Source organism: Nilaparvata lugens, chromosome 10, assembly GCF_014356525.2.
Source record: "Nilaparvata lugens isolate BPH chromosome 10, ASM1435652v1, whole genome shotgun sequence".
Lineage (NCBI taxonomy): Eukaryota > Metazoa > Arthropoda > Insecta > Hemiptera > Delphacidae > Nilaparvata > Nilaparvata lugens.
The window spans coordinates 5,280,704-5,292,867 of NC_052513.1; the positions used below are offsets into that span (position 1 = coordinate 5,280,704).

The window sequence follows — 12,164 nt, forward strand, 5'->3', positions numbered from 1 at the left end:
TATGCCAGTCACTCCTTCATTACGGTAAACGTTTCCTTTAACTATCTTCAAGAATTGTTAATATTTAAACATCCTATGTAGTAATTCCCTACTCTCTATATTCTATTCTCTCAATATTCTTTATACTCACTTTCTCCTTGATGCTGATTTTCTTCATTCACGCAGATTCTACCTCCTCTCTACCCTTTTTGCTGCGTTTCTGGGTTTTCACCTTTTCCCTCAAGCTCCCTCTCTTCTTTCTCGTTCTTCTTGTTCACCTCCACCTCACTCTTCTTATATTTTCTCTCTCATCCTCTATCTTCCCTTCATCCTCTTTTTATCATTCTTCTTATCCTCTCCCACTCTCAAACCCCTCTTACTGTCTACTCCTCCACCATGTTTCATCCTCCTCATCCACCTCATGTTTCATCCTCCACCAGTTAAAGGAGAAGAAAAATGAGGATGAAGGACAATCATCCTCATTTTTCTTCTGATTTTCCTCCTTTAACTCTCTCTCTCCTCCACCTCCTTCATAGATACCTCTTTTGTCACAATCCTCTTCCATCCTTCCCTTTATCCTTCTTCAAATTCTACTCATTCTCTTCCTCAAACTCCTCTTCCTTCTCCTTATATATATATCTCTCTTTCTCAGATCAAATCAAATTCACTCAAAATATACAAATTTTCTCCTTCAATCACTCCCCATTCTTCATCATTTTTTATCTCTCTTCTCCAACTTCTCCTTCATCCTCCTTCTTCCTTCTGCTTCCTTCTTGCTTCATCATCACCTCTATCATCCTCCACATGTTTCCCTTCATCTTCAATCTTCTCATTCTCCACCTCCTCCTCCTCCTCCTCCTCCTCAAATTGCTCTTCCTTTTTCTCTCATTCCTGCTTCTCCTTCTTCCCATTCTCCCCTTCCTCCAACTTCTCTTTCTTCCTCTCCTCATTCATCAACACCTGTTTTATCATACCCCTTCTCCATCATCACCTCTATCGATTCCATCTTCTCCATTAACCACTTCTCCTCCCCTTCACCCCATCCCCAACCTCACATAATTTCTTTTATCCTACTCTTATATCATCATAATCCTCTATCCATCATAAATTTCCACCCCCTCCCCTCATCAACTACTTACCCCTCTCATTTCTACTTCCCCTACCTTCCTTCTCCATATTCCCCTCATCTTCCTTCCGCATCTTTCCATCGCACAAATCAAATAAAAAATTCTTTATTGGTTCTTCAAAACAAAACGTTTAACAAAAATATAAGAAACCAAAACACATGCAAGGAAAAACCTATGCGCAGGTGAGAGGTGCTAATACAATTCAATACGAGTAATATGAACACTCTTCGCATCTGAAAGTTTCGCCCTCTCTTACCAACACCAGCAGTAGAAGAAGATGAAGAAGTTCTCTTCTGTCAGTGTTATTCATTTATGGTAGTAGCAAGTAGTAGTGACACTGTTATTATTCGATGGTATGCTGGTGTGACCGTCACTCTATAGTGAGATCCACGTTATAATGACAGTGGATTAAGATGGGAGAACAGCGTTGCCGATTCTCTGCCTGCATTAATTAACTTTTTACATTGTCAAGAACAGATTTGGCATCGTTTCGGAGCAAGAAAGGATAGTACTACCTGCTTTGTCGAATGATAGACAAGGATAGCAACACCAAAGTTGATCAAATACTGTCATTATAACGTGGACCTCACTATAGTAACTGGTTTGCAGGCCCTATCCATCTCATCTCATTGCACTAGCTTTGACACCTAAAATATTGCATAACTCCAATTCACACCCCTCCTTTTTCTTCCACCACTCCTATCTTCATCCTCCTCATCTCTCATCTCAAACCCCTCCTGCCACGCTTTTCACACCTTCCACCACTCCTCTCCCCTCTAATCTTCATCCTCCTACATCCACAATCATCCTCCTCCTCCCCTTCTTCTCCATCATCCCCTCTACCTTCACTCTCCTTCTCCTCCCAGCTCTAATCCTCCTCATCTTTCATCTTAACCGTCTCCTGCACCTTCTCACACCTTCCATCACCCCTCTTCCCACTAATTTTCATCTCTCCTACATCCACAATCCTCCTCCTCCTCCTACTACCACCCTTCTTCAACATCATCCCCTCTAACTCCACTCTCCTCCTCCTACCACATCCCTTCTACCTCCATCATCTCTCTCTATAATCATACCCTCATCCCCCTCCCATTCCTAACATCTTCTCACCTCATCCTTCCTTCAACCGCCTTTCAACCGATGATATCATCTATCAGTCAGCTCATCTCTATCAATAATAACTTGGCTCCTGCATCCAAAAAATCATCTCCTCGAATGAAGACGTCTCCTGAACGCTCTCCTCAGTGATATATACACTTATCCTGGAGAATTCGACTTGATACTTTCTTTTCTTGAATTTGTTGATTTCCTGAAGGATCTTTCAAACTTTATATGAGGAATTGCATGAATGAGTGTCCAATACACTCACCTTGGAGGAATGAGTTTCATACTATTATTCTTGAGAGAGTCGGAACAGGCTAAAATGCTTACTCCTTGAAGGTAAGAAGAAGAAGAAGAATGAGAATAAGAATATCATAAATATATTTCATAAAAGTATTTTTTTTTTAAGGCTACTTTTGAATATAAATCTGAGTACCCTTCTTAAATTATTTTGTCACATGTTTCGGCTATGTAATGCCTATAAAGTTATGAAGAATTTACTTACCTGGCTTGGGGGTTACCCTGATCAAGAAGGCGGTTCCCCCAGGGCGAGGTCTTGTCATTGCACTGCGACTTGGTTGACCCCTGCAAATGCCCCAAATGTGTGCATCTCGGGTGCATGTTATATTAGTGGCATTATTATGATAATGGAATTATATAGCCGAAACATGTCGTGACAAAATAATTTGAGAAGGGTACTCAGATTTATATTTTTATTTATATTCAAAAGTAGCCCCAGAGAAAAAAAATACTATTATGAAATATATGTATGATATTGATCATCATCAATCTTCAGATTATTTGTTATGAGAATCTTGTAGTTTACTCGAAGTCTTATCATCAATTGTGAAAAATGAGTAAGCAGTTAGTATACGGATTATATAAAACTATTCAAAGTCAATTATATTTTCAATATTGAAGATACCATTCTTATAAAGTTTCAAATTATATATTTTAATACCTTATTCAGCCATTTGATCGTTCGATTTCAAATAATGGGTATTCGAGCCATGTGATTAAAGATTAATATAAGATAACCTTCAATTCAATAAATCCATATTTCAGAACTACCGTTAACCGGATAGTAGAAAGAAATGGAAGTGAACTGCAAAGTCTCTGGACTATTCTAATCAATCAAAATTCGGTGGAGGAACAGTTTTGGGCTTTGCCTGTTAATCCTCCACCAACTTATTAATAACGATAATTTTGCATCATTGAATCAATAAAATAATAAAGTGTACTTGAGCTATCAGATCTGATGTATCTGTACAGTCATTATCCAATCTTTTCCCAAATATGCGTTTTGATACTAATATTATTCTTTTACAGGTTCATCTACATTTCTCCACAAGTATCTATATTTGAATGTTGTTTTCTATCTTTGTATTCTGACACAAAAACACATCATGGGTTGCATATTTTGTGGTGTTTTGCATTAATTTATTCATGATAATAATCCATCAAATCACATAAACCAATCATTTCCATTCATGTGTTTCTGAAAACTGTCATATTGAATGTAATGGTAGACTCTCCATCTAAAATGTAGATTGTATGATTTGTTGAAAGCTTTTTTCCCATTCTCAACAATTCGTGGTTTAGGTTGATGATAATCTACGGAATCTGAGGGTTCGTACTAAAAAAATTATACCTTATTGAAATCTTTTTATTCATTCTCAAAAATTCGTTTTTACAAAGTAGGAAGTTGGAATAATGTGGGTTCAGAATATAAAGAATGTTGAAAACTCAAACACCTTTAGCAAGAATTCACGGATTTGCATTATATGAAAACTTTTATCTCATGAGTAAAATCCTCTCGATTTCTGAACACACTGCAACACAGTATTAAATTCCGAGCCGAGATCAAACTTTGAAGACTAAAACAAAAACATTTTCAATTTTCGCTCGAAAGCTTCCGCTGATATGTTTTGTGTTCAATCTGAACTCTCGCAAATGTGAAAGGTTGAATAAAATTTCGAAAATTCCACCTGGTTTAAAGCGGGAGAGATGGGTGGAGCAGACTCCCACGAACTCACAGTAATTAATGGTTTTGTTGTCCGCGGATATTGATGTGGCCGAGATGAATTAAAGCTCGCGAGATAGATATTTTGAAATATTAAATCCAGTTGTCAGCAGTCAGCAGTTATCGGCTTGTCCATTTTGAAATGTGTGCACAGTGCTCACAGTCGAGAAGGAAATCGCTTACAATTCGTCGATGAATTTGTGAACGGGGACTCACTTCTTGTCATCGAGATATTTATCTGGCTTGCGGTTGACATATCTCGATAACCTGACAACTTCTCTAAGCCTTTATATTTTCAATATTGCGCATTCCTCTAGACACAACCAGTGTGGCTACTGCGCAAAAAGAGAGGAATATTTTCGAGATGAAACGATTCTTAATTGCCAATTTCGGGACTAAATTGCACTCATTCCCCAAAACGTGGACCCGTTTTTCGTGATTGGTTTTCCGATCGACCAACTGTAAGTGATTCGAGAACAGGACTTCATTAAGATGTATGTGGAAGATTCAATTAATTGTAAAAAACTCGTGTAGAAAAAAAATCGAGACAGTATTCAAATCGATGGAATCTATGCTGTTATTGAAAACTATTAACCAATTAACGATCTGTAATGGAAAATTGCATGTCAAGGGATAATGGGCTTTCGTCAAATGAAAGGCTTTGGTGGAATTTGTCTTGGGTGGTATTAAAATCAGAAGATCACCAAGCTAAAATTTAAAAAAAGCATCCTTCCTGCTCCAGCAAGTGAAGAGACTTTGTTTATAAGATGAGGTAGTAGCCTAAATACAAGAATATCTTTTAAATTCCATCGTACTCATCATTCATCCTAAATTCATAACGTGAATTCCTCTCATTATAATATTTAAGAAAAATAAGATCACCCTGATGGAACTAGCTTTTCAAAAATCTGCGATAAAATAAACATGAATTCTCGTACAAGAATAATATGATTCGAAGTTGTTGGGAGACAGGATGGATCATGAATATGGAAATCCCTATGATGAAACGAAATTAATTTCACATGTTGAAAAAGTCATCTTTTAATCTACTTTACATTTTTAATCCTGAAGAACGTTGCATACTTTGATGAAACGAAATTAATTTCACATTTTGAAAAAGGTTCATCTTTCAATCTACTCTACCTTTTTAATCTTGAAGAAAGATGCTTTGATGTAATGATGTCTTTTGCTAGTAAATTATATCAGAGTGGTTAAAACTTGTTGGTACTAAGATAAACTATCGTTCTATAATACCTTAGTTTACATTTTATAAACTTTGATAGGTACATAATAATGTCTGATCATTTTGATTAAAATTTGTGACCTACATTAGTTGTACTCCACTAATAGGGCAGATTTTCACAGTTTGTTCATTTGAATGTTCACATTTTCCAAAAAACAATTTATTCATGAAAACAACTAATAACTCCACCTCTAAATTTGAACAAATAATGATATCTCTCATGAACATGTCTATCGATAGAATGAAGAGGTGGAGTTTTCTATATATTTCAAAGCCATAATCAATCAATAACCACTCTTCTTCCCCATCACACAGTCTACATACATTACATACGATAATCATCGAGAATTTCTTTAAAATATCTGTAACTTTTAGACAAGATTAATTGTTTCTCATATAAATTCATTTTGTGAAACTGAGAAGTATTTTGACAACTATAGCTGTTTCAGACTGCAATAGTGCTGATAATTCACACTTGAATTCATGAATCTATAATTCCGAAGTGCCAATAGAAATCATGACAAAACGATCAATCGAATGTGCCAATAGAAATCATGACAAAATGATCATTCAAATGTGCCAATAGAGATCATGACAAAATGATCATTTGAATGTGCCAATAGAAATTAAGACAAAATGTCTAAATAATTTTGAAGATAAACCATGTTTCATCACACATTCAGAGTCCTGACATATGTAGTGAAAGTTGAATTCTCGATAACGCGGATCCTTTGTGGTGTTATGTTGTAAAATACGTATTTTGACAACCATGATATCAATTTCAGACCTCAGTTGAGTATTATTAGGAAAGAATATCGAACCTAGTAGAGATATGTGTTACTTTGAATTTTGAAACGACAATTAACTCATGACCGAAGCACAATTAAATTTACACATTCAATTCCCATTACACAGATTAATATATAGAGATATTTATAATAATTATTCAGAATAGGACCCTCTTATACTTGTATTGATTCCGATGTAGGACCCTTTTGATCAGAATTTAATGTAGGATGTGGCCGGCCTTATGGGCAAGTTTGTCTGCTTTGTATCTGTAAGTGATGTTGTAAAATAGCGCATTTTGACATCAAATAACCCGGCTGACTTTCTGCATCAGGCCTCGCGGACGAAGCACAGGTTCAGGACTCACACCTACGGCAGCCCTACATTTTGCGACCACTGTGGATCTCTGCTCTACGGCGTCATCCATCAGGGAATGAAGTGCGAAGGTAGCCACCACTCTCTCTCTAACTCTCTCTCTCTCTCAGCAACACTCACTCTCTCTTGTCTGCCTCTCTTCTCTCTCACTGTCAAAAATTAATGCCTGTACTGACGTGTGCAAAGCTGTTTCACTATCTATCTCTCTCTCTCCTCTCGCCTCTCTCTCTCTTCTCACTGTTTTCGTCCTTTGGCTTGCTGTCGCTCAAATAACCCCCCCCCCCTCCCTCTAAAACCCCCCGTTGCCAGCGAGCAAACCTACATGTTGTGATGTTTACTTTTTCGGCCACCTAATTTCGTGTATCAACATTTTGTGGGTGCCCCTACACCTGCTCCCCTCTCCCCTGGGGGTCGATCCGATATATCCAGAGCTTCCAACCCCCTCTTTCTGCATATTTCGAGGGGGGAGGGAACTACCAGCCGTGCATGTTTGTTGTCACCAACTCTATATTGATGTTGTTATCACTGGCATGTTTCATTATATTCATCACCGGGCTATCAATCTAAAGGGCTGTAAGTCCAATAATACTCGAATCAATCTATTAAAACATTAAAAGATGAATACCAGTATTTAAATGATTGATGAATAAAGATCGATCGATATCAGGGATAAAATATGGCTAAATTTCATGAGCATACAACCCATCATCTAACTTATAAAAGTTCATAGAAAAAACATAATTAGACTGTTCGAAACGTATATCAAGATTGAACGTGAAATATATTTTTCTGAAACCTAATAATTTTAAATGGATTACTTCTCAAGAAGCTGTTAAATGAGCATCAATGTATAAAACTTACCATATAAAATAAACGAGATAAATTAATCATTCCATGAACAGTTTTTATTCCTTAGAGAGTAGCCTATTAAAGATTATTTGTTCTTCTAATTTTGATACTCCACATGAAATTTAGTTCTCCTGACCCATTGAATGAATAAATTCTAGTTACCTCCAATACTTTATCAGCTTTATTGTTAGATCTCTAAATTTTTCACATGATTCAAGATTGACGAATTGGTTCGTTGATGATCAGGTCAGAATATTATCTTTCCATTCTATTCTCATTCATTGTTCAGGTTTATTTCCATTACTTCATTTCGAATTCCGTAGAACAAAACAAACCATGGGTGTTAAACCCTTTAAAAAGAATCAATTTTAAATAATCGTTTCAAATTTTGATTTCTTCAAAACAGATCACTATTAAACCAAGTTCCCAAGAGTCAATCTTCAAATTATAATACTCAGTCTTGGTGAAGCCATCTTCAGATTTAAAGATACACACAATAAATAAAGCTATAGAATTCAAATTCTGAAATCGCGACCGAAATGTCAAATAATTGATAAAACCTTGAGAATATTTGATTCAATCATACAAATAATAATAAACATAAATCCTCAATCTTCAAATTATAATACTCAGTCTTGGTGAAGCCATCTTCAGATTTAAAGATACACACAATAAATAAAGCTATAGAATTCAAATTCTGAAATCGCGACCGAAATGTCAAATAATTGATAAAACCTTGAGAATATTTGATTCAATCATACAAATAATAATAAACATAAATCCTTACAATATCAATCATATAATAGTTTAATCAATCTCATGGAACTTTGACTTTTCTAGTCAAATAGTCTCAAAATAAAATAAAATCGTCAAATAATCAATGGAATATTGAAAATCGAAAGTGCACTCAAATCAAATTTAATGAACAGAAAAACGGCATATTTAATACTAACTACATAATTTATAATATGAGAAATAACATTTGATTTTGTATAATATCTAAAACCATTCTAATAAATACCACAAATTAAAGCATTAAACTAAATAACACAACGTCTCAAACATTAAAACAAACTACTAAAGACGTTTAAATTTGAAAATGTTGACTGAATTTGAGCTCGCTGTTGGAAAGCATTTTGCCTGTGGTGTGTTCGTATGATTCAACGTTTTATCAATATTTGGCATGTGATGTTTTCTGAATTTATTATATATGGTCCGTCGATGTCGTTTCTCTGTGTTTCATAGACTTTTTGGTGTTTTCCGCCTGTTACATTTCTAGAAACCATAAATCCGTTGAGAAATATTCGGCTAGTTACATGGTACTCGTTTCATGCATGCGAGAATGTGAATAAATGTGTTTTATTGCATTTTTATAGTTGATGCATTTGAAGAATGCAACTCGCGTCAAGTTATACTTTATTATTTGCCAGTTGTAACGTTATGAGCATTGTGATCATGAATACTCTTGTTCAGAACTTACGACTCCAACTAGAATAACTTTGAGAATTACTACTGTAAGTTTCTATTCCCGTTTTCTATATGTCAGTACATTTATATATTACACCCGTAACTGATAGGAACCACAAGAAGAAGAATATGTCAGTAAGAATACTGAATTCTTTTTTCAAAAAGTAGTAGAATACTCTTTTTCTTGAATAACAAATCCTAATCATTTAATTTTTGATCAAGAAATAGTTGGAATTTGACGATTTGATAATTTACCCAAAGATTAATGTATAGAAGATATAATTGCAATGCAATGTATCATCAAGACTTGTAAAAATCTATCAGTTTGAGGATGCAGAAAAAGATCAGTTTAAAATTCCATCATGCTAGTTCAGTCTATCAATAGTTTCTATTGATATCAATCATAATTGAATTTACTATTATTTTCTTGATTCGCTTGTTAAATTTAACGGTTAATTTTACGTTAACGTTCGCAGAAAATTGATCGGAATAGTTTTTTTTTATAGTTGGTTACTTTTTGTGCGGATACTTAAAATCATTAATCACATGGAAACAGTTCAAATGATCATTAGCTATGATTCCCTACTTCGAGTTAGTTCGAATCGTCCGAGGGCTCGATAATAGAAGTCAAGTTGGTATCAGCTTGCTCAAAATTCAAGTTCGTTTGAGATTATGTCACCAATCAATCAATTCAATCACCCCAGAAATAAAATACTATGACACAAACCCAAAAATTAGGTATAACATGAAAAATGAGGAAAGTTACCTCGAGTTGCAAAGATTCTGTAAAAAATAACTTTAATTCAAGAATATTCAATCCTAGTACTGTAAATTATTGATGTCCATTATCATTTGAGACCTCATAAGTCTGTTTCTTAGGGAGAAAAATTACTTTCAACTCTGTAAATATATCATTTCCAACGTTTGCGCTCGTGTCTTTTGCAATAAACTAACTACCTTGCATGTGAACACATGAAAGCTAATGGTTTCCTGGTTTTTAACTGCAGATTTGATCAGCTACTTTCGGAATATTGATTCATCATCGAACATTCCATGAAAAGCTTGATAATCTTTCGATTTTATTAGATATTTTATAGTTTCTATGATTTACCACTTGCCACTCTCTCTAATGGAGTTTGAGAACAGTGAATCAAATAGATAGTGAGATAGTAATAATTCTGAGATTTCAAGGAATTCATTCTGCAAGGCCAGTTTCCTTTGTCAACCACAATGAATCATTTGTTCAAAGACAACATAAAACACGTCCTTTCAAGAAAAATCTATAGTTTTCCTTGTTCTAGAATAGTAGCCCAGAATGAGAATCAAATTCAACAGAATTTAGAAAAAAAATTTTAATTCCAAAACTCTGTAACAGCAGCCATATCTACCCAAAACAAAGTTCAACAACAAAATAGTTGTCTTCACTACAAAATTGAAACAAGAATACAAGAAATATCAACATTTTTACATCACATCAGATCTTATCTTGTTTCTCTGGAAGCTGTCTTTCTGATTAAATCTTGCTCGTATACTAAAATTCAAATTCAATACTGGGAAAATCCACTCCAACCCATGAAGTCGCTAAAGTCATCCATGAATAAATTGCTCCTCCATCTTGAACAACGATCTCTATGTAAATCTCCTTGTCTCAGTAAACGTCAAATCTGTTAATCCTGTTATTGTTGATAAGTTAGCAAGCGGTATTTGTATTTTGCAATGAATTCTCTCAAGATCAGATACGTCTTATTTGGAGATCCTTGCCCATCGCTTCAACAAGCAAGCTAAACAACAACTTCGTGAATTCTCGATTCAAATTTATTCACAGACGTATCCTAATAGAGAGGCCGCGTACTTCCATTATCAATGGCATTAACATGTGTGAGAACGGTAAGTTTCGGAATTCCTGTGGGATTTGTATGTACTCGTACTATACACAGGGTATGCTGTACAGCCTAACCTAACCATCAACACATGCCAGGCTTGTTTGCTATGGAAATCTACTGAGTTGTCTGCTTCAGTGCTTAGCATATTCTGTCTCTCTCACTCTTACAGGACTGATCTGCTTTCCTCAATGGAATTATTCTGTGGTCTCTTGTTATTACACTGTAAAATTCACTTGTAAAGCACAAATTAATCTTGGGAAGGTTATCAAACGTGTATTATACGCTTACATTACAGCTTGCATTGTTGATGAATAATGTTATGGATAGTTGTATGATGTGCACAGATTTTACTATTATGTGATAAACATATTACTGTATCAAAAAAGAAAGAAAACGTTGTTATTGTTGGTTCAGGAATAACATTATAATTTTCAAACAGTTCCGTTGATTTTTGAAATTGAAATCAAGTACTTTAATGAATATCCTATGTTTCCTAAGGAACTTAGTAACTTGAGAACTTGATCTTTACGCCCTTATACTGTATCATCATTTGTATTTCAACTTCGAACTTAATACGTCTTGTTTGAAAGTTTCCTTAAATTTATTGTCATTGATATTGTTGATATTGTTATTACTACTAATATTCCTATCTAAATTTGGGAAAGGAAACGTTTTGGGCTTTAAGTCTGTCCCTTTCCCAATCATTCATAGTTGAGAATGATATTGTATGTATTAATGTATAAGTAAATGAATATCATTCCTCGTCAATACTGTACCAATTCCAGTACATCATGTTCACTAGATTTCCTTGTTAATGAAAAAATATCGGGGCACCGAGCTTTGCTCGTTATTTATTTATTGATAAACAGAACTCAATTCTTTATAATGATTGAGAAGGACTAACAGGCACAGCTCAAAACTGTTTCTTCCCTGAATTTTGATTTATACACTATAAATATTAAAAAAGTGGGTTATGTTCCATACTCTTGAATTTAGGTCTAATTTTCAATCCAAACATTTGAAAACAGAAAAGTTCTAATTTAGATTGTTTGCAAACCAAATTGAATAACAAAATAACACTCACTAATCTTTTAAAACTGTAAAATAATGATTAACTTTGAAAATTATTATAGACTCTTATTTAGAATGATATACCATGTCATGTCAACAAATCAGATTATTTTGATCAAATCGATTAAAATTTCTAGATTGATATTTCTTGTGAATAAGCTGATTGATTGCAAATACTGTAGTTGAACAGCTGAACATAATTCTGTCTCTCTTCCACAGAGGCACTCACATCTTCTGTTATTGACAGACGACGAAATTAT

At 34.6% G+C, this 12,164-nt stretch overlaps 1 protein-coding gene and 1 non-coding gene across 5 annotated transcripts in view; both read left to right on the top strand.

Annotated features, from left to right (window-relative positions):
* Nucleotides 1-12,164, top strand: part of LOC111052561 (protein kinase C, brain isozyme) — a 195,124-nt gene that overhangs the window by 110,451 nt on the left and 72,509 nt on the right. For 2 of the 4 annotated variants that reach the window (XM_022339282.2, XM_022339284.2), the window contains exon 4: nt 6,594-6,705. The exons of the other annotated variants lie outside the window; for them this stretch is intronic. In XM_022339282.2, the coding sequence (XP_022194974.1) occupies nt 6,594-6,705 (112 nt within the window). The remainder of the gene's footprint in view (nt 1-6,593; nt 6,706-12,164) is intronic. 4 annotated transcript variants of the gene reach the window in all.
* On the top strand, nt 2,705-2,858 carry LOC120353442. The gene has a single exon (XR_005572402.1). It is a non-coding gene; the product is annotated as a U1 spliceosomal RNA (small nuclear RNA).